The sequence below is a fragment of the Nomascus leucogenys genome, chromosome 23, assembly GCF_006542625.1.
Source record: "Nomascus leucogenys isolate Asia chromosome 23, Asia_NLE_v1, whole genome shotgun sequence".
In the NCBI taxonomy this organism is placed as follows: domain Eukaryota; kingdom Metazoa; phylum Chordata; class Mammalia; order Primates; family Hylobatidae; genus Nomascus; species Nomascus leucogenys.
Window position 1 is genome coordinate 33205156 of NC_044403.1, and position 27445 is coordinate 33232600.

A 27445-nucleotide genomic window follows, 5' to 3' on the forward strand; every position below is an offset into this window, starting at 1 on the left:
AAACTTGAACCCAAGGCTCCCCCGCCACCCTACTTTTCTTTATACAGATCTGCAATTTGAGGTCAGCTTTCTCCTCTCACTGGTCTGCTGTGACTTAGGCCCCCATATCCTGTTCTGGGCTGCTGCACAGTTCCACATGGCTGTTCCAGCTTCTAGTTTCTGGGCCACAGAGGAAGCCCTCTCAATGCACATCATTTTCATGCCCATGAGCTTCCAGGCTGTTTTTTCCACCTAGTAAGTGCCCTGCCTTGAGGGCCCAGCTCACTCACCCCCATCCTTAGTTCTCAGAGCTGTGCTCCTGTTCCCTGAACAAGGAGAAAGCCCAGATGCTGAGAGGCCCCTCCCTGCTGGCCAGCAGGTCTGGGGGTGTCAGGACACAGTTTCATGGAAAACCTAGCTCTGACCTGTTTTAGTAGATAAAAGTTTTGTTGTAATACAGCTATGCCCATTTGTTTACAGATAGCTGTGGCAGCTTTTGCACCACAGAATTGAGCAGTTGTGATAGATTCCATATGGTGCACAAAGCCAAAGTATTTACTTCTGGTCCTTGATAGGAAAGTTTGCTGACCCTGCCTTAGGATGCTCCCTGTGACCTAAGTTTCCTCTCTGGACTCAAGAGTTCTTGCAGGAGTTGAAGTGTGTTTTGTGACCAAGGGACTATTCTGTACTGTGGAGTGGTTGGCTGTGTGCAGGTGGGTGATTGCTGCAGAGTTCCCACAGCCACAGAGCATCCATCCTTCTTACCACTCCCCAACACACAGTACACCCTCTGGAGAGATGCAAGACCTAAGTGTTGACCTGAGTTCTTACTGCAGTTAAGAGTTTTGTGAAGATTGAATGAAATGGTACGTGTAAAGTTTTTATTTTATTTTTTTGAGACAGAGTTTCGCTATGTCACCCAGGCTGGAGTGCAATGGCGCGATCTCAGCTCACTGCAACCTCCACCTCCTGGGTTCAAGCGATTCTCCTGCCTCAGCCTCCCAAGTAGCTGGGACTACAGGCACCCACTACCATGCCCAGCTAATTTTTGTATTTTTAGTAGAGACAGGATTTCACCATGTTGGCCAGGCTGGTCTCAATCTCTTGACCTCGTGATCCACCCGCCTCGGCCTCACAAAGTGCTGGGATTACAGGTGTGAGCCGCCATGCCCGGCCATGTAAAGTATTTTAAACTGTACCTAGTCCTTGGCAATCTCTGCTAGGCATTACTAACATTAACCGAAAATTAGTATCTCACAGAAGCAGTAAGAGAGCTGATGAAATATTCCAGGAAAGAATCCAGGATCATCCCATGGAGCTCCCCTCCCAAGAGAACTGCTGACTACTTAGGAATCCCACGGCTCTGCTGTGACCTAGGTGAGCATGCGGAAGTCCAATTTTCCTATCTAACTCTGCTTTAAGTCTTGTGCAGACAGATCTGAGCACCCGAACCAATTCTTGTTCTCCACTAGCAGCAAGGGAGGCCAGGAAGTGTAGATGGTGGCTTCTGTGTTGGAAAGGCTGCAGAGAGCTTCTAAAACATGAAGTTTTGTGAGATTTTGAATAGTCATAAATGATATATGTCCACTATAAGCTACGTTTTTGTAGTTTTTAAATTGTGAAATAATTTCCCACACAAAAGTATTATGAGTACCATAAAGAACACCCAAATATCTTCACTCAAATTCCCCAGTTAGCATTTTGCCACATTTGCCATATCATCTTCTTCTCCCTTGCTGTAGATACACTTTTGCCCTGAGACTAAGTTGCAGATGTGATGCACCTTACCCCTAAATACATCAGCATGTGCTTCCTAAGAAGAAGGATGTTCTCTTTCATGACCATAGTATTCGTTGGAAAATGAATTGGGTTTTTTTGAGGCAGGGTCTTGCTCACCCTGGCTGGAATGCAGTGGTGCAGCCACAGCACACTGCAGCCTCAACCTCCTGGGCTCAAGCAACCCTGCCACCTCAGCCTCCTGAGTAGCTGGGACCACAGGTGTGTGCCACCACCCCCGGGAGGTTACTTTTGTTTTTTATAAAGATGGGGTCTTCCTATGTTGTGAAGGCTGGTCCTGAACTCCTGGCTTCAAGTGATCCAACCAAAGTGCTGGGATTATAGACACGAGCCATTGTGCCTGGCCAGAAAGTGAGTGTTGGTGACATGCTATAATCTATAAACTGTATTAATGTTTTGCCAGTTATCCTGGTAATGCCCTTTATAAAATTTTTTTTTTTTTTGAGACGGAGTTTTCCTCTTGTTGCCCAGGCTGGAGTGCAATGGCGTGATCTCGGCTCACTGCAACCTCCGCCTCCCGAGTTCAAGTGATTCTTCTGTCTCAGCCTCCCAAGTAGCTGGGATTACAGGCATGCACCAGCACGTCCAGCTAATTTGTATTTTTTTTAGTAGAGACGGTTTCTCTGTGTTGATCAGGCTGGTCTCAAACTTCCAACCTCAGGTGATCCACCTGCCTTGGCCTCCGAAAATGCTGGGATTACAGGCATGAGCCACTGCACCCAGCCTATAGAAATTTTAAAAAAAAATTTCCTGCTGAGGATCCAGTCTGAGATCACCCATATGTAGTTGTCATGTCCTTCCATCTGGAGTACTTCTTTAGTCTCTTTTTTTCTTTTTTTGAGACAGAGTCTCACTCAGTTGCCCAGGCTGGAGTGCAGTGGTATGATCTTGGCTCACTGCAACCTCCACCTCTCAGGTTCAAGCCATTCTCATGCCTCAGTCTCCCAAGTAGTTGGGACTACAGGCATATGCCACCACAACCAGCTAATTGTGTGTGTGTGTGTGTGTGTATGTGTGTGTGTGTGTGTGTGTGTGTGTGATTTTCAGTAGAGATGAGGTTTCACCAAGTTGTCCAGGCTGGTCTTGAACTCTTGACCTCAAGTGATCCTCCCACCTCAGCATCCCAAATTGCTGGGATTATAGGCGTGAGCCACTGTGCCCAGCCAGTTTCTTGTCTTTCAAAGATAAATATTGCCATCTTTGAAGAGCATGAGGCAGTTGTTCTGTAGAGTGTTCTTCACCTTGGGTTTGTCGAGTGTTTCCTGATGATTTTGCCAGGAACCACGGAAGAGATGTGTCCATGGTGTGTCATATCAGGAGGTCCATGATATAGAAGAGATGTGTCCTTGGTGTGTCATATCAGGAAGTCCATGATGGGCTTTGTGGTCCCTTCAGGTGATGTGATCTTTATCACTTGGTTGAGACTGACTGCCAGGCTTCCCCACAGTAAAGGCCCCACTGTGGAATAACTTCTTTTCCCAGAAGCTCGGTGCCTTTCTGTGGAGAATAGTTTTTAGAAAACAAGATCTGGGTGTTAGGTGTGCTCACTGTCATGAGGCTGTCACTGCTTCTGGACCCTCTCAGCAGAGAGCTAGGAAATAAATGTGTGTGTATCTATGTAAACACACCATCTTGTATCAATTTCCATAGCCATCAATGTATTTAAAACCATGAATTTATTCCAGTGCCACCAATTCCAGTCCAGTACCACAGGGTTCAATCTAGCCTTCCCTTTCTCCATACTTGTAGCCCCTAACACCCCCTTTTTTTAAAACAAAAATATGGTCTCTATTATCCTCAGTATATTTACACAATAGATTTTCTCAATCTTGGAATATACTAAAAGTAGTTTTTGAATTGCTAATCCATAACCACTGTGTAATAACAACCTATTGATGGTCCAACATCTGTCTACTGGCTTTTGCACTTTGATTTGAGGCTATATAGTCAAAATACTGCATACAAAAGATACATGAGTCTTGGTTTTGTCTTGTTTTTTTTTCTCTTTCATGGTGGCTGTGTTATTCACATGTAACAATTAGTTGTATTTGTTTTTGTTGTGTTCCATATTAGTGGTTTCCCTCATCCTTGTTGATTTCCTTTTTTTATGAGTAAGTGATCTCCCTTTTTAAACCATAAAATTCTTCAGAGGGACATTAGGAAAAGAACAACATGAATAAATACTGAAGTCTATCTTGTTTGTTCATAGACTCAATATCATGAAGATGAAATTTTTTCCTAAATTGATCTGTGAATTCAGTGCATCCCCAGTCAAAATCCAAATAGGAAGCATTTGGGAACCGGTCCAAATTATCTCAAAGTTCACCCAGAAAAAGACACATGTAAGTAGCAGGTGTCTTAATGTTTGTTTGGTAGCAAATAAAGACATCCACTCGACTAGCATAAGTTAGAAGGGCATTTCTTGTCACGGGGAACAGGAAGTGAGTACTGTCAGGAACAACTGCAAGCTCTTTGTTCCTCCGCATCCATTTCATTCTTTTCTCTTTAGATGTGGCAAGGAAATGGCTGCCCCACAGTCTGCTCCCCAGTTCACTTGTCCTCACACGTCTACGGACCGAACCAATCTGTGAAAGTTGCTGTGTCCTCAGTTCATGGCTTCTAGGAGAAAGTCTGACAGGGCCAGCCTCAGGCAGGTAACCCAGTTCAGTCACCTCTCTAGGACAGCAAGGTGTGGGTCTTGGCCCACAGGCCAGTGCCAGTGGGTGGAAATCAAGATTTCTCTTTTGGGCATGTTAAACTTGAGGTGTCTGTGAGATACAAGAGAAGTTGAGATCTCAGTTAACTATTAATCTGGAGCTTAAAGACAGATTTGAGATGGAGATGTAAATTTGGGAGTCATTAGCATTTTTCTTAAATGAGATATGCATCTTTGGGAAAGCATGAGTTACTCTGGGAAGATCATTAGAAAGAGGACTCGGGACAAAGGTCTAAGATTCCCCAGCTTTGAACATTCTGGTGGAGGAAGAGAAGCAACAAAGGTGCCAGAAGGGAAGAGACAGAGGTGACCAGGAGAGGAACCATCTCATCAAACACTGAGGAGGAGGGAGTTGAGACTTGGCTTCAGGGAAATGGCTGGTGGTCCTGGCAGGGCCTGTCTCGGTATAACAGAGGGACAGAGGCTGGGTGGCATGTGAGGGTGACTGAAAGGTCTGCACAGTCAAGGAGAGCAAAGGTGGTGGGGGCTGGTGGAGCTGAGAGGGAGGGAGAAGGAACAAAGATCCCCTAGAGGTTGAGGGGTTAGTCTTGGATAGACAGACACCTCCTACATTTCCAAGAAGAAAGGAGAAAAATGGGGCAAATGTAGTCAGTTTGTAGGTTTGGTGGGATGGTTTCAAGGATACAGGAGGCAAAGTCCTCAGTTGCAAAGGGGGTGGGAGAGGTTGTGAGAAATTTAAAGAGAGAAGAAAGTATGGAAGTGTGGACATGAAGATGGGAAGGTCAGTCCCACAGGCTTGAGCCTGTGCTCACCTCAGAGGCTGACACTCCACCCACAAGGTGTTGGCTGCCCACACACCCCACCCCAGGTCTCACCATCACCTCTACCACAGCGCCCTTTCCCAAGGCAACACCCAGAATTTCAACAGCAGCATGGCCCTGTTACCCTCCTAACTCGCCTACCCAGTCTGTTTTTTTTTTTTTTTTTTTTTTGAGATGGAGTCTCGCTCTGTCGCCCAGGCTGGAGTGCAGTGGCGCAATCTCGGCTCACTGCAAGCTCCGCCTCCCAGGTTCATGCCATTCTCCTGCCTCAGCCTCTCCGAGTAGCTGGGACTACAGGCGCCCGCCACCACGCCCGGCTAATTTTTTGTATTTTCAGTAGAGACGGGGTTTCACCATGGTCTCGATCTCCTGACCTCGTGATCCGCCCGCCTCGGCCTCCCAAAGTGCTGGGATTACAAGCGTGAGCCACCGCGCCCGGCCTCGCCTGCGCAGTCTTTCAACATCATGCTGGCCAATCTGCTGACACGTGCCTCCTCAGTCAGGCTCCTCTAGCCTCATGTTTCTCCCTTTCTAGCCTGGATTTGATTACTCATTGTTCCAGTAAATACTTGTTGAATGCTTTCTATCTGCCAGGCATGAGGGGCCAAGGTGCAAGGATACAACAGGAACAAGAGAGGCATAAGTGTCTGCCTTGTGGAGTTTATGTGCCAGTGGGAAGAGAAAATGACCTAATGGTGATGATTGCTGGAAAGCAGCACTAAAGCGGGGAGGGATTGGGGTCCATGTGGGGTCCAGGAGCGGTTTGGTTTTAAATGGGGACAATCAGGAAAGGTCTCACTGGGATGACATTTGAGCAGTGAGCAAAGCATGTGAGAGAGCGTCAAATGAAAATAAAAGGATATTCATGTATCAGGCAGAGAGAATAGTTAATGGGACACCAGGCCTGAGACCTGGAGTGTTTCAGGGCAGCATGGCTAAGAGTAGAGTGAGCAAAGGAGAGAGGTGCTGGGGTGTGTCATGAAGGTCTGTGGCCATGACAAACTTTGGCTTTTACTCTGTGTGAGATGGGGAGATCCTGGAGGGTTCTGAGCAGAGGAGGATGACCTGACTTGCATCTGAATCTGATCACTGCTGTGTGGAGAAGAAACTGTGCATTCCTGACTGTGTTTGCTCTTTTCTGACTCCATTTGTTCCCATGAGTCCGCCCTTCCCCTCACCTCAATGCCACTGGGAGACGACCACCAGGAGACCCACTGCAGCTGAGGCACAGGGTAGGCCACACTGATGGATGCAGTGGACTGTGCAGGGGCCACAGGAAGGCGCTGCCTAGGACAAGTAAATGACCAGCTCCTCCTGGTCCCTGGCACTGCCCAGCATCCAGCCAGACTTGACACATGTTGGGGTGCTTCATCCAAAGCCTGGGGAACTTTAATTTCAGTACGTCGCCACGTTTCCAAAGAGAAATAGTCTTGAAATTTCTGTCAACCACAAATTTGTTTCTTCCTTTTGACCTTGGTGATGTCCTGGGAAATGTGTTTCTCAGGAAACAAATACCAAGTCCATATGGTGGAGAAAGGCTAGGTCATATATTTACTGACTCCATGAGCTTGAGATGCCTATGTTCGGTGGGGACTGGGGCATGAGGAGGATGATAGGAAAGCCCTTTTTTTTTTTTTGAGACGGAGTCTCACTCTGTTGCCCAGGCTGCAGTGCAGTGGCACGATCTCAGCTCACTGCAAGCTCTGCCTCCCGGGTTCACACCATTCTCCTGCCTCAGCCTCCCGAGAACCTGAGACTACAGGCGCCTGCCACCACGCCTGGCTAATTTTTTGTATTTTTAGTAGAGACGGGGTTACACCGTGTTGGCTAGGATGGTCTCGATCTCCTGACCTCATGATCTGCCCACCTCGGCCTCCCAAAGTGCTGGGATTACAGGCTTAAGCGCCTGGCTTTTCTTTTTTAAAATAAAAAATCTTAGTAGACTAATTATTTTTCTCAGAAGACCCTTAATTATTTAGATAAGTACTTAATATCATAACTACTTACCAAATACTGGGCTTTCGTGATCACAAAACAGAGAAATTGGAGACAGGAGAAGAGAAACGAAAAAGGAGGGGAGAGTGGAGAGAAGAGACACTCGTTCTGTCTGCTGGGACTGGCAGTCTGAGTATTGACCCCCAAATCTTCCACCGTAAAAGGTCCTTCCCTTTCTCCCAGCAGCGGTCATGTGGCCCCTGCCATGCACTCATTGCCCTAGCTGCTGCATATGTCTCAGAATGGTATTTGTAAAACGGCTTGAAACTGCCCCTATAAACTTTATCAAATTAATCAGGGAAGAAGAAGGGGGAAATGAAAATAAACAAAGCTTGCAGCACATTCAGCATTCATCATTAGGTCAGCTGCTCCCTGACATGCTTCCACATAGTCGTTTGGTGCCGATGCCCTAGAATCACATAGACCCTAGGTGATAGTTCCCTTGAACTGCTCTATAGATAACAACTTGAACATTATGAAATGTTAGGTTTTCCCTTTGAGATATGCCTTCAGGTCCTGCATACTTTTAAGACTACTGACTGAGCTGGTCCGAAGCACGCCACAAGGAGCTGACCACACCAAAGCATGCAGTTTCCACATCCTGATGATGTCATCCCATTGCCCTGGCCAAACAACTACCCCCATTTTCCAGCCCCTCACCCTCCACGATCCCCTTAAAAACCCCAGATGGATTTGAGGGTCTCCTCCCATCTCCTCACTTGGTGCCCTGCAATAATTAAACTCTCTGCTGCATCCCTGCTGTCTGTGTCATTGGGCTGTTACTGTGCAGCCAGCATACAAACCTGTTGTCCTATAACAGGCTTAATCAGTGAACAAGTGACAACTGGTGCCCACCCCCACCCCTGCCCACTCTGGTGCTGCCAATCCTCAACTGTCATGTGTGATCCCGTCTCACCTCATGCAGGGGCTGGGGCCCACCCAGGACTGCAGCACTGAGGTGGTGTCATGACATGCTGTACAGAAGCCCTTGAGAGGGTTGTGGCCCAGATTTCAAATGTGACTTGCCCAATTTAATTTTTTTTAATTTTAAAATCAACATAATTCTAGAAAATGCAAATTTGAAAAAGGGAAAATATGTATCACACGTAATTCCACCACTTAACACGTTCCCTAGGGACACCACTTCCAAACTGAGACTTAACATCTATTAAGCGCTCTCTAGGACCATTTTTGGCAGGAGCATGAAAGAATTCTTAGCAAGTTTAGATGGACAGAAAAATACACATGAGCAAGGAGGAAGGATTACACATTGTATCCAGAGATATACCCTTTATACCGTATGGAGGAAGGATTACACATTGTGATTGTACTGTAGGAAAACAGCCTGTTGCATGGCAGGAGCAGTGTCATCTTCAAGCAAAATCGCCATAATGGCCAATGGTTGACTCCTGCACTAAGGTCTTTACACAATGCCTGTAGCATAGATAACCCCTCAAAGATGCTTACCTAACTTCTCCAGCAGTCATGAATTTTGCAAGAAAGTCTGAGATGTGACAGCTGCACATGTTTTACCAAAAAAGCTTGCTCCATAAACAATACTTTCTGGAGGACAGGTGTGGGGATCCACTATCTCCAAGCCTCCTGAAACATCACTTCTGTTTGCAAATTCCTATTAAATGTTTATTTTCTGAGGAACTGGATTTGTCAGCCTCTTTCTTCAGCCTCTCAGCTTTTGGGGGTAGGTTTGCATAGACCTGCTCACATGGAACATTTGGCAATCCCAGCTGAGAGACAAAGAAATGGGTGGGGGAAACCCCAGAGTGGCAGTCACTTCCACATGCAGTGCTGCGGCTCACCTTTTAGACACTTGTGGACAACCTCATGAGTGTGGGGACTCCCTGAAAATGCAGCTGGCTTTAGAGGGATTGGGAATAGAGAGCCATATGTCACACTGTGGTAAGGAAGGGTGGCAAGTTATGCTGCAGTGCAGTGGCCACTTCTGTGGGCTGCCCATTTGGTGACAGAGCCCAGCTAGCAGCAGAAGTTAATGTAAAATGGCTTGAGGAGGAATTGTCATTAGAGAAAAGTTCTTTTTAAAGGAGCTCTGTGGTCAGAAGTCAGCTTAATAGATATTCAGGCTCTTATATATTTTGCAGTGGGGGGAAGACCTTTCTGCTTTTTCCTGTTTTGGACCCTGTTTCTGGGAATTTTTTTTTTCAGTCAGCTAAAACACCCTCCGCCTTTTTCATATTATATGTTTGGCCCGTCTGGTTTGATGCTGGCATGACTGTTGCCTTCTGGAAAGCTTAAAAGCTCCTCAATTTGGCTCCTCCAAGACTTGTTCTTCCATTTCCTTCCACTTCTGCTTCTCCTTCCCTTTGCCATCTTTGATACCACATGCAGAAATCTAGAGACTTTTAGCAGCCCTGAGACCCCTTGAAGAACACAGAAAAAGGCATCACGTGTCCCCTTTTGGGAGTGCTCTGCCTTCCTTGCAGAGTCGCAAGTCATGTGAAGGTTTCTCTCAAGTGTAAATTTCTGCTGTCTTTGGCACTGAGTTCCTGATCCTTTAGCTTTGGGGGATACCAGGAATTATTTTGTACTGTGAGATAACAGGACCTTTGGGTGTATAGTGGTTGACAAGTCCCTGGTGAGGGCTGCAGTTTTGGAGACAGCTGACAGTGTTTGCAATGAGTGGTTATTACTGTAGGGAGCTACTCATTTCTTTATGTGTTTAGATAAGAAAAACATGGTTTGGACACCTAGAAGCCATGGAAACACTCGCCACTGAGAGATAAGCCTCCTGTGGGGGATGGGCTGATTGGTGATAGGCCACTCAACCTCAGGGAATGTCTTTGCTGTGAGGTGTGCTGTGGAAGCATCACTCTGTCCCATCCCATGGCATTGCCCTCTTTTGAGGGACCCAGGATTCTGTGTAAAATGGGATCCTTGATTTTGGGAGATCTAAGTGTTTTGCCTTCTAGTTGCACCTGCTTTTCACATGTGCAAGTATTAGAGCCAGGAAACTGCAAGTGCCTTCTTGGCCCTATTAGTTAATGGGCTCTACCCTGAGCTCAGTGGTCCAGTTGGAAAATGGAGGATCAATTTGAAGCTACCTATCTAAATGAAATTAGTTTCCATCTAAAATGCTATGGTGAATTCTTTGTGTTACCTTGGCATCCATTTTCTACCATCCTATAACACACTCAGACTCCTTTTTAAAAAGCTTAGGCCAGGTGCGTTGGCTCACGCCTGTAGTCCCAGCACTTTGGGAGGCCAAGGCAGGTGGATCGCCTGAGGTCAGGAATTCGAGACCAGCCTGGCCAGCATGGTGAAACCCCGTCTCTACTAAAAATACAAAAATTAGCCGGGCATGTTGGTGGGTGCCTGTAATCCCAGCTACTTAGGAAGCTGAGGAAGGAGAATTGCTTGGACCTGAGAGGCAGAGGTTGCAGTGAGCTGAGATCCCACTATTGCACTCCAGCCTGGGCAACAGAGTGAGATTCCGTCTCAAAAAAAAAAAAAAAAAAAAGCTTAAATTCTTGCTCTGTGCCTTGAGATGTAAATTTGTTACCCTTTTTTCCTCTAAAACTCAGTAAGGGCTTTGGACATGTGGGACAGATAAACTTTAACTTGTTTCATTTTCAAAGTTTGAATCCAACTATTGTTTTAAACTAGTGAGTTTTACCTATCTCGTTGCTAAAATTTTAAAATTGAAGCTATAAAATCTTTGTATTTTATTTGTGTTTGTGTGTGTGTGTGTGTGTGTGTGTGTGTGTGGTGTTTACATGGTACCAAACTGATTTATAAATAAGTGCTCATAAGTTAATAAGCCCAAATATTTTTCAAGTTCATGTGACTTTAGTAATCATTGGTAAGTAAAACTAGTTTTTAAGTTGTTGGTAAGATAGGAATGTCTTCAGGATTGTCAGTATTAATTTAGACATGTTCTCCTTGGTCTAGTAGTCAGACAGGTTTAGGATATCTCTGCTAGATGTTTTAAGGTCATAAAACTGTTGCTTCTGTGATAGTTTTGATACTTGTCTGTGAGCTTAGGTCTTAGAACCATTCGATTATGGGCTCTAAACAAAAGGCCATGGTGAGGCCTCATGACATATGTGGAGTTCTGTCTGCCTCAGCTGTGCCTCCTGACTATGCTGGGAAATGTCAGACATCATCTTCACATCTGTCCTCTGTAATGAGCTCTCTATATGTAAATTCAGGGCCCAGATGGGCCATGCTCTTCATAGTCATCCCTGGGTGCCATGTGGGTACTTCCCCAGAATGACTGGGGAAGACATTAGGAAGGTACTTGTGTCATAGTTTCAAAACTATTTTCAGTAATTTTAAATCTTAAAGTCACGTTTTGCCCAGCACTTTGGGAGGCCAAGGCAGGCAGATCACTTGAGGTCAGGAGTTTGAGACCAGCCTGGCCAATGTGGTGAAACCCCATCTCTACCAAAAAATACAAAAATTAGCTGGGTGTGGTGGCATCGCTCCTGTAGTCCCAGCTACTGGGGTGGCTGAGGCACAAGAATCCCTCAAACCTGGGAGGTAGAAGTTGCAGTGAGCCAAGATTGCACCACTGCACTCCAGCCTGGGTGAAAGAGTGAGACCCTGTCTCAAAAAAAAAATCATGTTTTGTTGCATTAAGTAATACATAAAATATCTGATCCATTTCTAGGTAACTTAAAATACTGAAACATTATTAAACATGAGTTTAAGTTTATACACTTTAGCTGGCATGTTTTTTTGTTTGTTTGTTTGTTTTTTGAGATGGAGTCTCGCTCTGTTGCCCAGGCTGGAGTGCAGTGGCGCCATCTCAGCTCACTGCAAGCTCCACCTCCCAGGTTCACGCCATTCTCCTGCCTCAGCTTCCTGAGTAGCTGGGACTACAGGCGCCCGTCACCATGCCCAGCTAATTTTTTGTATTTTCAGTAGAGACGAGGTTTCACCGTGTTAGCCAGGATAGTCTCGATCTCCTGACCTCGTGATCCACCCTCCTTGGCCTCCCAAAGTGCTGGGATTACAGGTGTGAGCCACTGTGCCCGTTTTGAGACAGAGTCTCACTCTTGTCACCCAAGGCTGGAGTGAAGTGGCTCAATCTCAGCTCACTGCAACCGCCACCTCCTGGGTTCAAGCAATTCTCCCACCTCAGCTTCCTGAGTAACTAGGATTACAGGCATGCACCACCATGCCCGGCTAATTTTTGTATTTTTAGTAGAGACAGAATTTCACCATTTTGGTCAGGCTGGTCTTGAACTCCTGACCTTGTGATCTGCCCTCCTCGACCTCCCAAAGTGCTGGGATTACAGGCATGAGCCACCAAGCCCAGCCTAGCATCTTATTTTTATAAGGTACAGAAAAGCTAAGTATATTTAGACATGCAAAAATTGAGTAAATGTCTTCCTAAAAAATTATGAAACAGTTTTTATTTACAAATACTGATACAGAACAGTTCAAAATTACTTTCTAAGTTTTAAACTCAGTCATTTTTGCTAATAAAAAAATAATTTTCTCTAGTTTAGAGGTTATTTACAGGTTGTTTCAAAATGAAAGAAAAATCATATAAGTCTAAATGGATCTAAAAAGCTGGGAAAAGGAAAAAAATAGAAAAAATTTGTAAGAAGTCATAAATGGGTTATGGAAATCTTGTGTGGTCAAAAGCTGAGATTGGATGGATTAGTTTATAAGGTTGTATTAAAATTAGCTTTAGTATTGATAATGGATTAATATAAAAATAAAATTTGGTTTTCTCTTTTGAACAATAATTTCATGTATAATATTAATAACAGCAAAATATTTTTGTTCACCTTTGAGTAAACTCTAAAAAAAATAGGGAGAGGAGAGACAGATTCTGTCTCATGCTGTCTTTCTTAGGTCTTTTAATTGTTCAAAAAACTGAGTCTCCTCTCTATCATTTTTTTTATTATTTTAATTTATTTAGTTTTTCTTCTGTCTATTGAAGAGTAGAGGTTTTTACTTTCTGAAATCTTTGAATTATCACTTCGGCTAAATGAATGACTATTATCTTACAGTGACCTGTCATCCTATGTTGATCAAGTGTTTTAAACCTTTCTTATTTTAATATCTGGTGTTTTAAACCTTTGATATTTGACACACTTCCCAAAATCACGTTTCAAATTCTCAAATTAAATCTTTTTGACCTGAACTAACTTGGACATAACAATTAGGGCCCCTGGTGGCCAGGCACGGTGGCTCATGCCTGTAATCCCAACACTTTGGGAGGCCAAGATGGGCAGAACCCTTGAGTCCAGGAGTTCAAGACCAGCCTGGACGACATGGTGAAACCCGGTCTCTGCAAAATATACAAAAATTAGCCAGGCATGATGGCTCATGCCTGAGCCTAGGAGACAGAGGTTGCAGTGAGCTGAGATCATGCCACTGCACGGTAGCCTGGGTGACAGAGCAAGACCATGTCTCAAAAAAAAAAACACACAACCTGCCACATTGTTTCCAGGCACATGCCTGCAATCCCAGCACTTTGGGAGGCCAAGGTGGGAGGATCACTCACAGAATTCAAGATCAACCTGGGTAATATAGCAAGACCCTGTCTCTACAAAAACATAAATTAATGAATTTTGAAAAAACAGGCCAGGCGCAATGGCTCACACCTGTAATCCTAGCAATTTGGGAGGCCAAGGCAGGCAGAGTGCCTGAGCTCATGAGTTCAAGTCCAGCCTGGGCAACACGGTGAAACCCCGTCTCTACTAAAATACAAAAAATTAGCCGGGTGTGGCAGCATGCACCTGTAGTCCCAGCTAGTCAGGAGGCTGAGGCAGGAGAATTGCTTGAACCCAGGAGGTGGAGGTTGCAGTGAGCTGAGATCATGCCACTGCACTCCAGCCTGGGTGACAGAGCAAGACTCCATCTCCAAAAAAAACAAAAAAAAAAAAATTAGGTCCCCTGAAAGGCCAAGAGAGACATATTAGGCTAATTTGGTACATTAAAATTATATAGGAAACATTGTCAAATAAGAAATGGTGTCTGTCTCAAAAAAAAAAAAAAAGAAAAGAAATGGTGTCTAGGCCAGGCACGGTGGCTCATGCCTATAATCCCAGCACTTTGGGAGGCCGAGGTAGGTGGCTCACCTGAGGTTAGGAGTTTGAGACCAGCCTGGCCAACATGGTGAAACCCCATCTCTACTAAAAATACAAAAATTAGCCAGTTGTGGTGGCGCATGCCTGTTTTAAGTTTCTTCATGATGTTTTTAGTTGGCTCATTAATGGAATAGGTTCTTTTTTTTCCATTTTCTCATACAAATTGTCTCTCCTCTATCTCTCTGTCTCTCATTTTTTAAAAAAGAAACAGGATGTTGCTCTGTTATTCAGGCTGGGGTGCAATGGCACAATCACAGCTCGCTACAGCCTTGACCTCCCAGACTCAAGTGATCCTCCCATCTCAGCCTCCACAGTAGCTGGGACTACAGGTGTGTGCTACCATGCCCGGCTAGTGTGTGTGTGTGTGTGTGTGTGTGTGTGTGTGTGTGTGTGTGTGGAGACAGAGTCTATTGTATTGCCAAAGCTGGTCTCAAACTCCTCAAGCATTCCTCCTGCCTTGGCCTCTCAAAATGCTAGGATTACAGGTGTGAGCCACCACACACAGCCCAGATTCTCTTTTTGATTGTAATCCTTCTGCACATTATATTTCTATTATTCGAGTTATTGTTACATATCTCTCATTTTTACTTCTTCTGAGAAAACAAAAATGGTATTTGTATTAGTCTGTTCTCACACTGCTGATAAAGACATACCCAAGACTGGGCAATTTATAAAAGAAAGAGATTCAATGGACATACAGTTCCACATGGCTGGGGAGGCCTCACAATCATGGTGGAAGGCAAGGAGGAGCCAGTCACGTCTTACATGGATGGCAGCAGACAAAGAGGAGAGCTTATGCAGGGAAATTCATTTTTTTAAAACTGTCAGATCTCATGAGACTCATTCACTATCACAAGAACAGCTTAGGAAAGACTTGCCTGCATAATAACCACCTCCCACCAGGTTCCTCCCACAACGGGAATTGTGGGAGTTACAATTCAAGATGAGATTTGGGTGGGGACACAGCTAAATGATATCATTCCACCCTGGCCCCTCCCAAATGTCATCCTCACATTTCAAAACCAATCATGCCTTCCCAACAGTCTTCCAACGTCTTAATTCATTTCAGCATTAACTCAAAAGTCCACCGTTCAATGTCTCATCTGAGACAAGGCAAGTCCCTTCTGCCTATGAACTTGTAAAATCAAAAGCAAGTTAGTCACTTTCTAGATACAATGTGGGTACAGGCATTGAGTAAATACAGCCATTCCAAATGGGAAGAATTGGCAAAAACAGAGGGGCTACAGGCCCTGTGCAACTCCAAAATCCAGCAGGGCAGTCAAATCTTAAAGCTCGAAAATTATCCCCTTTGACTCCATGTCTCACATCCAGGTCACGCTGATGCAAGAGATGTGTTCCCATGGTCTTGGGCAGCTCTGCCTCCAAGCTATACCTTGGCCCCTTTCAGTCATGGCTGGAGCAGCTAGGACACAGGGCACCAAGTCCCTAGACTGCTCACAGTAGAGGGACCCTGGGCCCAGCCCACAAAACCATTTTGTCCTCCTAAACTTCTGGACCTGAGATGGAAGAGGCTGCTGCAAAGTTCTCTGACATGCCCTGGAGACATTTTCCTGATTGTCTTGGTGATTAACATTTGGCTCCATGTTATTAATGCAATTTTCTGCAGCCAGCTTGAATTTCTTCTAAGAAAATGGGATTTTCTTTTCTATCGCATTGTCAGGCTGCAAATTTCTCAAACTTCATGCTCTGTTTCCCTTTTAAAACTGAATGCCTTGGCTGGGCACAGTGACTCACCACTGTAATCCCAGCATTTTGGGAGGCAAGGTGGGCAGATCACTTGAGGTCAGGAGTTCAAGACCAGCCTGGCTAACATGCCAAAACACCATCTCTACTAAAAATACAAAAATTAGCCAAGCATGGTGGTGTACATCTATAATCCCAGCTACTCAGGAGGCCGAGGCAGGAGAACCTCTTGAACCCAGAAGGCAGATGTTGCAGTGAGCCAAGATCATGCCACTGCACTCCAGCCTGGGTGACTGACAGAGGGAGACTTTGTCTCAAAACAAAACAAAACCAAAAAACCTGAATGCCTTTAACAGCACCCAAATCACCTCTTGAATGCTTTGTTGCTTAGAAATTTCTTCTGCCAGATAACATAAATCATCTCTCTCAAGTTCAAAGTTCCACACATCTCTAGGGCAGGGGCAAAATGCTGCCAGTCTCTTTGCTAAAACATAACAAGAGTTACCTCACCTTTGCTCCAGTTCCCAAGAAATTCCTCATCTCCATCTGAGACGACTTCAGCCTGGATTTCATTGTCCATATCATTATCAGCATCTTGGTCAAAGCCATTCAATAAGTCTCTAGGAGGTTCCAAATTGTCCCACATTTTCCTGTCTTTTTCTGAGCCCTCCAAACTGTTCCAACCTCTGCTGTTACCCAGTTCCAAAGTTGCTTCCACATTTTTGGGTATCTTTTCAGCAAGTGGTACCAATTTACTGTATTAGTCTGTTCTCACACTGCTGATAAACACGTACCCAACACTGGGCAATTTACAAAAGAAAGAGGTTTAATGGACATACAGTTCCACATGGCTGGGGAGGCCTCACAATCATGGCAGAAGGCAAGGAGGAGCAAGTCACATCTTACATGGATGGCAGCAGACAAAAAGGAGAGCTTGAGCAGGCAAACTCCCATTTTTAAAATCATTGGATCTCACAAGACTCATTCACTATCACAAGAACAGCACAGGAAAGACCCACCCCATAATTCAACCAACTCCCACCAGGTTGCTCCCATGACGTGGGAATTGTGGGAGTTACAATTCAAGATGAGATTTGGGTGGGGACACAGCCAAACCATATCCGTATTCCAAAGACTAGAGATGATTCAACAAAGCTGGCAAATCTCCCTCCTTTGGAATCCTGCTGGGCCCAGTCTGTTTTCCGTTGGCAACGCTCTGCTGCTAAAGCTATATATCAAGCACTCTCCCTCTATGCCCAGGGACTCCTCCAGAAGAGGAGGGCATGTCAGGTTGTAAGGGCGGGTTTCACAGAGTGGAGTGTAGGAAAATAGCCTGTCGCCTGGCAAGAATGATGCCCTCTTGAGGCAAAACCATGATGAGCAGTGGTTGACTCCTGCATACCAAAGGGTCCTGCGGCAAGGTCTTTATACAATGCCTGTAGCATAGATAACCCCTCATAAGGATGCTTATCTAACCTCCCCATTGGTCACAAGTTTTGCAGGAAAGTCTGAGACATAACCAGCTGCACATGTTTACATGTTTTACCAAAAAAGCTACTTTTTGGAGGGCAGGTGCAGGATCCATCATCTCAAAGCTGCCTAAGACTTTGCTTCTGTTTCTAAGTCCCTGTTAAATGTTTTCTTCTGGGAAACTGGACTTATCAGCCTCTTTCTTTGACCTCTCATCTCTCTCTGCCTTTGGCGGTAGATTTGCATAGACCTGCTCACTGCAAAACATGCTTCTCACATGGCATAATGAGCAATCTGGGGCCATTTTTTGATGTTTGATAATTGTCAGTGTTTAAGTCTCACCCTCCCTCTTTCCTTTGTGCTCACATCTGGGGAAACTGGTAAGAAAGCCTGGGTGCTCCCTCTTTGGTGACACCAGAAGATTTGAACTACACAAGTCCCTGCCTGTATGTGGGGACTCTCCCATCAGTCCCACTCCCAACCACAATAAAAACCCAGTCCAGCCTCCTTTCCTTGCTGTCTCAAGCCATTTTGGACCTGCCTGGGAAGCCTTGCTGCTGCCCTCAATTATGTATAAAATAAACCTTTTCACACCCCCCTTGGGGTGTATGTGTTTGTGTGACATCATCAGTCTCAAAATTGTGGATGCGTCATCTGAGTCTGCAGGTAAGCACACAGTCGGCACTGTCAGCAGATGTCTGGGTGATGACCACCCCACCCAGTGGTGTGGCTTCCATTGCCTCAGCATATTCATTCACCAGCTCTCTGCCGGCTGGCCAGCATGTGCTCTGAGCTGTGCTGCTTTGTGTGTCATTGTTGAGTCCAACAGAACCCTCCAAAAAAAGCTCCAGGGCCTGGGGTAAAATAGAGCCTTTACTGGGCAAATTTCAGCTGGACCACTCGCCTAAGGCTTGAGGGGCAAGAACCACAGTCACCACTGTCCCCTGTTGTGTGTGGGGAGGGGTGGGGAGCACCGTGATCCCCAGAGACCCCATGTGGCTTCTTCTATGTGCAGAGTTTTCTCTGCCCATGGGCTAAGCTCTGAGCAGTTCCAAATGTCAGAACATCAACTGTGGAGACTGCTCCCCTACGGAAATTTGATATAAGCAAATGATGAGTTAAGGATAAATGTCATATGTGGGTATTGGAATAACCAGCTAGCCATTTGGAAGATAAAATTAGATCCATCCTTCACACCATGTAGCAGAATAAACTGCAAATGGAACAGAGAGGTAAATGTAAAGAAACAAAACCAAACAAGTACTAAATGAAAACATGGATAAATTATTCTAGAAACTGAGAGGGAAATTTTTACTATTACTCAAAATCAAGAAACAAAAGAGAAAATATCGATAAATTTAACCACATGAAATTTTTTTACATGACCAAAACCAACATAAAGTAAAAAAACGACAAACTGAGAAAAGTATTTATAACTTATATTACAGCTAGCACATATAAAATAATATACAAAAGATTATTTTAAGATCAGAGTTGTCAGGCGGGGGTGGTTCATACCTGTAATCCCAGCACTTTGGGAGGCCAAAGTAGCAGGACCACTTGAGCCTAGGAGTTCAAGACCAGCCTGGGCCACATAGGGAAACCCTGTCTCCACACAAAAATTTTTTTTAATTAGCCTGGTGCGGTGGCACACTCCTGTGGTCCCAACAGCTTTGGAGGCTGAGGCAGGAAGACTGCTTGAGTCCAGGAGGTTAAGTATACAGTGAGCCATGATGGCACCACTGCACTCCATCCTGGACAACAGAGCAAAACCCTGTCTAAAAAAGATTAGGATGACACTCAAATTCGTGAAGCGTTCCATATTTTTCGGAGGCTGAGGCAGGAGAATGGCGTGAACCCGGAAGGCGGAGCTTACAGTGAGCCAAGATCGCGCCACTGTACTCCAGCCTGGGTGACAGAGCGAGACTCCGTTTCAAAAAAAAAAAGATTATCATTTTCAACAAATGTTGAAACTACTGAGTAACAATATACCAACAAATGAACTCCAGTCCTTACCTCATACAATGTATAAAAATCGACTCCAAATGTATCATCAACTAAATGTATAAAACTTAGAAGAAGAAAACATAGGAGGTCGGGCACCGTGGTTCACGCCTGTAATCCCAGCACTTTGGGAGGCTGAGGCGGGTGGATCACAAAGTCAGGAGTTCATGGCCAGCCTGACCAACATGGTGAAACCCCATCTCTACTAAAAATTAGCCAGGTGTGGTGGCGGGCGCCTGTAGTCCCAGCTACTCAGGAGGCTGACGCAGGAGAATCGCTTGAACCCAGGAGGTGGAGGTTGCAGTGAGCCGAGATCACGCCACTGCACTCCAGCCTGGGCAACAGAGAGAGACTCCATCTAAAAAAAAAAAAAAAAAAAAAAAGGGAAAAAAACATAACAGAAAGCCTTAGAGACCTTGACTTGGCAAGAATTAATTTTATTATTATTAGTTTTATTGAGTGCTTGTGTGCTAAACACTAAGTGCCGGGGCTATATCAGTGAACAAGCAGCCTCCACCTCCCAGGTTCAAGTGATTCTCCCTGCCTCAGCCTCCCGAGTAGTTGGGATTACAGGTATCCACCACCATGCCCAGCTACTTTTTGTATTTTTAGTAGAGACGGGGTTTCGCCATGTTGGCCACGCTGGTCTTGAACTCATGACCTCAAGTGATCTTCCCACCTTGGCCTCCCAAAGTGCTGGGATAACAGGCATTAGCCACTGCACCCAGGCTATTATTATTTTTTGAGACAGGGTCTCATTCTGTCACTGAGGCTGGAGTGCAGTGGTGTGATCATGGCTCACTGCAGCCTTGACTTCCTGGGTTCACTCCCACCTCAACCTCCCTAGTAGCTGGGACTACACGTATGTGTCACCATGCCCAGCTAACTTTTGTATTTTTTGTCACCATGTTCCTCAGGCTGGTCTTGAACTTCTGGGCTTAAGCGATCTGCCCACCTTGGCCTCACAAAGTGCTGAGATGACAGGTGTGAGCCACTGTGCCCACCCAAGAATTTACTAAATAAGAAACAAAAAGTATGAACTTTGAAGGAAAGAAATCCGTTAATTCCTTTATCGAAATTTAAAACTTTTGCTCCTCGAAATGAAAAGGCACAACTGTGAGAAAATATTTGCAAAACATATATTTGCAACGTAGGACCAGTATCCAATCCTATAAAGAACTCATAACTCAATAAGACAAATGACTATTTAAAACGGGCAAAAAATGTAAACAGCTACTTCACCAAAGAATATACATACACAGCAAACAAGCACATGAAAAGACCCTCAGCACCATTAAGCATTAAAGAAATGCAAATAAAAACCACAATGAGGCTGGGCACGGTGGTTCATGCCTGTAATCCCAGAACTTTGGGAGGCCAAGACAGACGGATCACTTGAAGTCAGGAGTTCAACACCAGCCTGGCCAACACGGTGAAACCCTGTCTCTACTGAAAATACAAAAATTAGCTGGGTGTGGTGGTGCGCGCCTGTAATCCCAGTTAGTTGAGGGGCTGAGGCAGGAGAATCACTTGAACCCGGGAGGCAGAGGTTGCAGTGAGCCGAGATCACGCCAAGGCACTCCAGCCTGGGCGGCAGAGCAAGACTCCATCTCAAAAGAAGAAAAACACAATGAGATGCCACTGTACTTCCACCAGCATGGCTAATTTTGTACAGATTGACAATACCAAGGGTAGGCAAGTATGTGGAGCAACTGCCACATACTGCTCGAGGGGGGTAAAGTGGTGAAAAACACTTTAGAAAGAGGTTTAAAAAAAAAACCTCTTGTTTTAAAAAAAAAAACTCCAAATGTTGATGATACATTTGGAGTCGATTTTATTAAAAAAAAAGTCTCTCTCTGTTGCCCAGGCTGGAGTGCAGTGGTGTGATCTCGGCTCACTGCAACCTCCACCTCCTGGGTTCAAGCGATTCTCCTGCGTCAGCCTCCTGAGTAGCTGGGACTACAGGCGCCCGCCACCACACCTGGCTAATTTTTAGTAGAGATGGGGTTTCACCATGTTGGTCAGGCTGGCCATGAACTCCTGACTTTGTGATCCACCCGCCTCAGCCTCCCAAAGTGCTGGGATTACAGGCGTGAACCACGGTGCCCGACCTCCTATGTTTTCTTCTTCTAAGTTTTATACATTTAGTTGATGATACATTTGGAGTCGATTTTTATACATTGTATGAGGTAAGGACTGGAGTTCATTTGTTGGTATATTGTTACTCAGTTTCTTTAAAACAAAAGCAGGCCGGGCGCAGTGGCTCACACCTGTAATCCCAGCACTTTGTGGGGCAGAGGCAGGTGGATCACTTGAGGTCAGGAGTTCGAGACCAGCCTGGCCAATATGGTGAAACCCCATCTCTACTGAAACTACAAAAATTAGCCTGGTGTGGTGGCGCCTGCCTGTAATCCCAGCTACTCAGTTGACTGAGGCAGAAGAATTGCTTGAACCCAGGAGGCAGAGGTTGCAATGAGCCTGGATCATGCCACTGCACTCCTGCCTGGACAACAGAGTGAGCTTCTGTCTCAAAGAAGAGAGAGAAAGAAAAGAGGGAGGGAGGGAGGGAAAAAGAAAGAAAAGAAAGAAAAAAGAAAAAGGAAAGAAGAAAGAAAGAAAGAAACATAGATACACACAAAAACTTACATACAAATGTCTGTAGCTAAAAAATGGAAACAACCCATGTCCAATATCTGGTGAATGGGTTAAAAAATTGTGATACATACATACAATGGAGTATTGCCCAACAATTTAAAGGAACTATTGATATATGCAGGAAATGGCTAAATCTCAAAATAACTATGCTGAGTGAAAGAGGCCAGACCCACCCATACTCCAAAATAATATAACTTCTATGATTATGTAATATCATACAAAGTACAAACTGAGTTAGAGTGACAGAAAGCAGACCCAGGGATGGGGGCGTTTGGGGCTGATAGACCTGTTTAGTATCTTAATTGTGGGGATAGTTTGACAGGCATCTACTTATGTCAACATTTTCATCAAACTATACTTAAAGTATGTTCAATTTATTGTCTGTGCAATTTATACCTCAATAATGCAACAAAAATACAGCAGTTAAGGATATAGCAGTCAAATATATTTTTAAAGATCAATGTATTATCAGCCTTATGGTATATTTCCCCATAAGAAATGTTTATCTTCTCTGAACAGAGTATTTCTAAATATCCTCAGTTGTACATATTAATTAGGTTGAGGATAAACTGAATGATAGTTAATGAAATCAGATCTGAGGATATGACTTTTAAATTGATTTTTAAGTTTACTCTTTATCACTTATCTGGCGTCAAATTGATTACCTGTAAGTTCTCAGGTTGCATCAAAAAAACACTATCAGGGATTTTTGGCAATTTTTTTTTTCTTTTCTTTGAGATGGAGTCTCGCTCTGTCGCCCAGGCTGGAGTGCAGTGGCGCGATCTCATGTCACTGCAAGCTCCGCCTCCTGGGTTGACGCCATTCTCCTGCCTCGGCCTCCCAAGTAGCTGGGACTACAGGTGCCTGCCACCATGCCTGGCTAATTTTTTGTATTTTTTTTTAGTAGAGATGGGGTTTCACTGTGTTAGCCAGGATGGTCTTGATCTCCCGACCTCGTGATCCGTTCGCCTCGGCCTCCCAAAGTGCTGAGATTACAGGCATGAGCCATCGTGCTCGGCCCGATTTTTGGCAGTTTTTAATCTTAAACATGGCACTTTACCCAGCTGAAAAACTACCTCTACCTAGTCACCCTTGGAGCTAGAACTGGTCTTGTAACACACTTTAGGCCAAAAAGGTATAAGTAAAAGTCACAGGGTGCAGTTCTGAAACAGTTCTGAAACAGGGTGCAGTTCTGAAACACGTGTGGTTGACTGAGCATACATTTGCTTTTGTCTTTTGTTTTTTCTCATTCTGCCTGGAATCTGGATGTGATTATAGTGATGAAGCAGTCTTCTTGCAATCATGAGGCAAAAAAAAAAAAAAAAAAATGAAAGCTGCTTATTAAGATGGCCAATGGAAAATAAAGGGGGAGCCTAGAGGCCTGGTGGCATTGTGTGGCCCTGGATGGGCTCCGTATTCCTAGAAAAATTGACTCATTAAAAAAACAAACACCTATTTGATTCAGCCACTGTAATCAGGTTTCTGTTGCACAGTCAATGCCAATCTTAAGTGAGACAGTAATATGTTAAATTGGTTAAAAAAAAATGTGAACACAACCTCGAAAGAATAGTTTCCAGCATAGCACTTCTGGTCTTTCTCTTTCCATACACACACACACACACACACACACACACACACACACACACACTTGTATGGTTTCTGGCTCATAACTGCCATAGCCCTTGTTACAGTCATTTGTTATAACATTGGATACATTAGGCTTCAGGGAACAAAATTTCTCTGACCTCCTGCCCGCAGGACCCTAATCTTCCCCTACCTTTCTGATTGTGGGTCATAAGACCATCATTCCAGAGAGGGTCTCACCTCATAGCCTAGTGGAAAAAATATTGATGTCATGAAGCTTCCATGAAAACCCAAGAGGACTGAGTTTGTAGAGCTTCTGGATAGCTGAACACATGGAGGTTCCTGGAGGGTTGTGTGCCTGGCAAAGGCACGGAGGCTCGGCACCCCTCTCCCCATGCCTTGCCCTACACATCTCTTTATTTGTATCCTTTGTAATATCCTTCATTATAAACTGGCAAACATAAGGGTTTTCCTGAGTTCTGTGAGCTGCTCTAGCAAATCAAACCCAAAGAGGGAGTCATGGAAACCCCAACTTGAAGGAAGTCAATCAGTTCTGGAGGCCCAGGCTGTGACTCCTGTCGGGGATTGGGGAGTCGGGAACTGAGCCCTCATCCTGTGGGATCTGGCACTATCTCCAGGTAGACAGTGAAAGAGCTGAACTGGAGGACACCCAGTAGAATTACTTGCTTGCTGATGAGGAGAAATCCCCATATATTTTGGGGCTACATAAGTCTTTTGTGTTGTTAGTATGAGAGCAGAGGAAAAATAGGGTTTGAGAGTTTTTCTGAAACAATTTTCTGGTCTCCTAAGGTAGGTGTGGGTTTGAATCCCACTTGTGGCAGTGTGAGAGCAGAAAAAAAAACAGTTTGAGTTTCTCCAAAACAATTGGTGTCAAAACATGACGAAACGCCGTCTCTACTAAAAATACAAAAATTAGCTGGGCATGATGACAGGCGCCTGTAATCCCAGCTACTCGGGAGGCTGAGGTAGGAGAATGGCTTGAACCCAGGAGGCAGAGGTTGCAGTGAGCCAAGATCATGCCATTGCACTCCAGCCTGGGTGACAACAGCGAAACTCGGTCTTAAAAAAAAGATAAAAAATAAAAAAAGTAAACTGTATACTCATGAACGATACGTAAATTGTGTGTATATATATTACATATATCATATACGATTTGTTGCAGGGATTGTGCCTCACACCATTGTGGTACATAGTTAACAGTTCCTGTAAGGCTGTTGTCTTTGCATGTGATGCTGGAACAGGGCAGACAGTTGGGAAGGGAAGATGGATGTAAAGTGAGGAGAGTAAGGACAAGCTGAGGTCTGTGACCTCAAGCTGAGCCCAGGATGGGCTGAAACCCCTTTGTTGCCCTATAGGAGAAGCTGGAGCCTTTAGTCTTGGAGCTGAAGGAGCCAGAGGAAGAGGGGGCAGCTGCTGCCTCATGTCGCCAAGATGAACCAGCAGACACAATGGCACCTACCCAGACCTTCTGTAGTCCTCACCATCTCTGGACACACCCTGTAATTCCTACATTTATTCTGCGTATTGCCTGTCTCCATTCACATGTATGGTCCAGAAAGACATGGATTTGTTAGGCACTTGCTTGTTTACTGATGTAGCCCCGGCACTCAATGCTTAGCCCACAAGCACTTAATTAACCTTGTGCTGTTGAAGGAAAAAGAGTGACAGAGACACAGAAGGGACGTGCTAGAGAGGATGTCAGCTGCTAAATCTAAGTGAAGGGCATGGAGGTATTCATTGTATTATTCTTTCAACCTTTATGAATGTATGTACATTTGCAAAATAAAGTTGTGGAAGTGGGAGAAAAACAAAAACCAGGATGCACTGAGGTCTGAGATGAAGGTCCTAGGAGCATCAGTTCTCTGTTGGGATCAAGGTTGCTGGGACAGAGCTTGATCCCTGTCAACTGCTAAAACAATCCAGGACAATCCAATTTCGATTACCTTGGTCCTGAGCTTCACAGCCCTTTGGCAGAGGAAATCCTGTGACACTGTGGTGTAACCACAAGACTGGCCCAAACTGACCCTATTCTGTTGGTAACAGGAGGCATAGCAGAGCTAAAACTGAAAGTCATGTAACCTGGACATGCACAAAGGAGGAAAATCATAACTCGGAACCAACGTTTCCTCCCTGTGGAGCCAAGAAGACGGGGACATGACCGGAGCTTGAGGGGCAGAACGCTTTCAGAAAGAAAGGGTCCATCATCCTGGAAGATGTGGTGCTGAAACCTGCCATTCCACACCTTACCATAAATGGCCAAGTTTAAAGCCCTCCTATAGAAACCTGCCCGCCAGCACTTTGTGCCAACCTGTCCTCCCTAACCCATGGAGTTTGACCTAAGCCCACATGTGGGAGACACATTTGAGCCGTGCCTCCGGTCTCCTTGGCCGTCGACCTTGAAATAATAAAGCCTTCTTTTCTCAAAAACTGGTGCCATAGTATTGGCTTCTAGTGCGCCAGGAAACAGGCCCATTGCTCGAAACGCGCGTGGTGGATGGAAGCTCCGTGAAGTACGAACTCCTGCCCGCAAGGGCTGCTGTTAAGTTCGCTGAAGCGTAGCACAGACTTGGCATTTACCTGGTGCGTGGCAATTACGGAATTATCGCCACGTCCTCCCGGCCTCCGCTTCCCACAGCGCGGGCCGGGCACTCGCTTCAAGCCCACCCCCCAACCTTAAGCCTTCCCCGCCGCCCCCAGCCCCGCCCTGTGGAGAAGCCTCTTGAGAGTCTGGGCCCGGCCACGCACTCAACGGACGACGCGGACCTGACCTTCGGGAATGGGGCCAGCGGAAGGTGGACTAGGCGCCAGCCTTCCCCTCCCCTGACACCGCTCCAAACCAGCCCCACCCTCCCTGCCGCGGCTGTCAGGTCCTGGGCTGTGCCCGAAGCCTCCACACGGGTGTGGCCCGCGCCCTCGTTAAGGCCTGCCCCTCTCCCCAAGGTGCGCGGTGTAAACACACCAAAAAGCAAACACCAGGGCCGAGTGGGCGACGGAGGCGGTCGCCGTTCAGTGACGCCCCCTGTCGGGAGCACGCCGGGCCGGACACAGCGAAGAGGGGCTGCGCCTCGGACCTCGCAGCACTCAGTCTCCTAAGTGGGAGGAATAACCTCACGCAAGTCATCAAACAAGAGGACTTCAGTGTTGCAACGAAGGAAGAAAAAGGGCCCCTGAAAAGGCGACATTCGCACTGCAGCGGCGCAGGGACCAGCCAGGCGGCTGAGGGCAAGGTCGTTTCCAGCAGCGGGAACCGCAAGGGCAAAGGCTCGGAGGGGGGAATGGGCTCGAGTTCCAAGACGGCTGAAGCCAGCGCAAGTCGAGGAGGGACTGCAGGGCCGGCAGGGGTGTCCACAGGGCGACGGCGGCAGAAGCTCGGGAACCGGAACTGAGAGCGGGTAAGGTTCGGCGGTGGGCTGTAGCCTCCGCGCCCGGAAGTGCGGCCGGGGAGCCGGCCGGGCCCATTGCCCACAGCTGTTCGGCCCCTCTAGGGATCGCGGAGGTCTGGCTCTCGGTGGCTCCTGAGCGCTCCCTGCAGTCGGTCACCGGGGAAGGCTTCGGACGGGCAGGCGGGCCAAATGACGTAAACATGCGTTGCCCTCCAGGATTGGCGAACTCGTCTGTGGAGGCGGGAACTGAGGGGCAGGAACCCCCAGGGATTG

The 27445-nt window shown here is 45.8% G+C and overlaps 1 protein-coding gene across 1 annotated transcript; it reads left to right on the top strand.

Annotated features, from left to right (window-relative positions):
- Window positions 1–18170: 18170 nt before the first annotated feature.
- On the top strand, window positions 18171–27444 carry LOC115832895. Its single transcript, XM_030804609.1, has 3 exons — window positions 18171–18191; window positions 26591–27181; window positions 27389–27444. The coding sequence occupies exons 1-2, from the start codon at window positions 18171–18173 to the stop codon at window positions 27173–27175; spliced, it is 606 nt and encodes a 201-aa protein (XP_030660469.1). The 3' UTR covers window positions 27176–27181; window positions 27389–27444.
- The last annotated feature ends 1 nt before the right edge of the window (window position 27445 follows it).

Excerpts from the sequence above, each read along its gene's own strand:
- LOC115832895 (XM_030804609.1), top strand. The coding sequence starts at position 18,171 with ATGCGTCATCTGAGTCTGCAG. Across the intron at positions 18,192-26,590 it reads TGCGTCATCTGAGTCTGCAG|GCGCCAGCCTTCCCCTCCCC; the intron begins GTAAGCACACAG and ends AAGGTGGACTAG.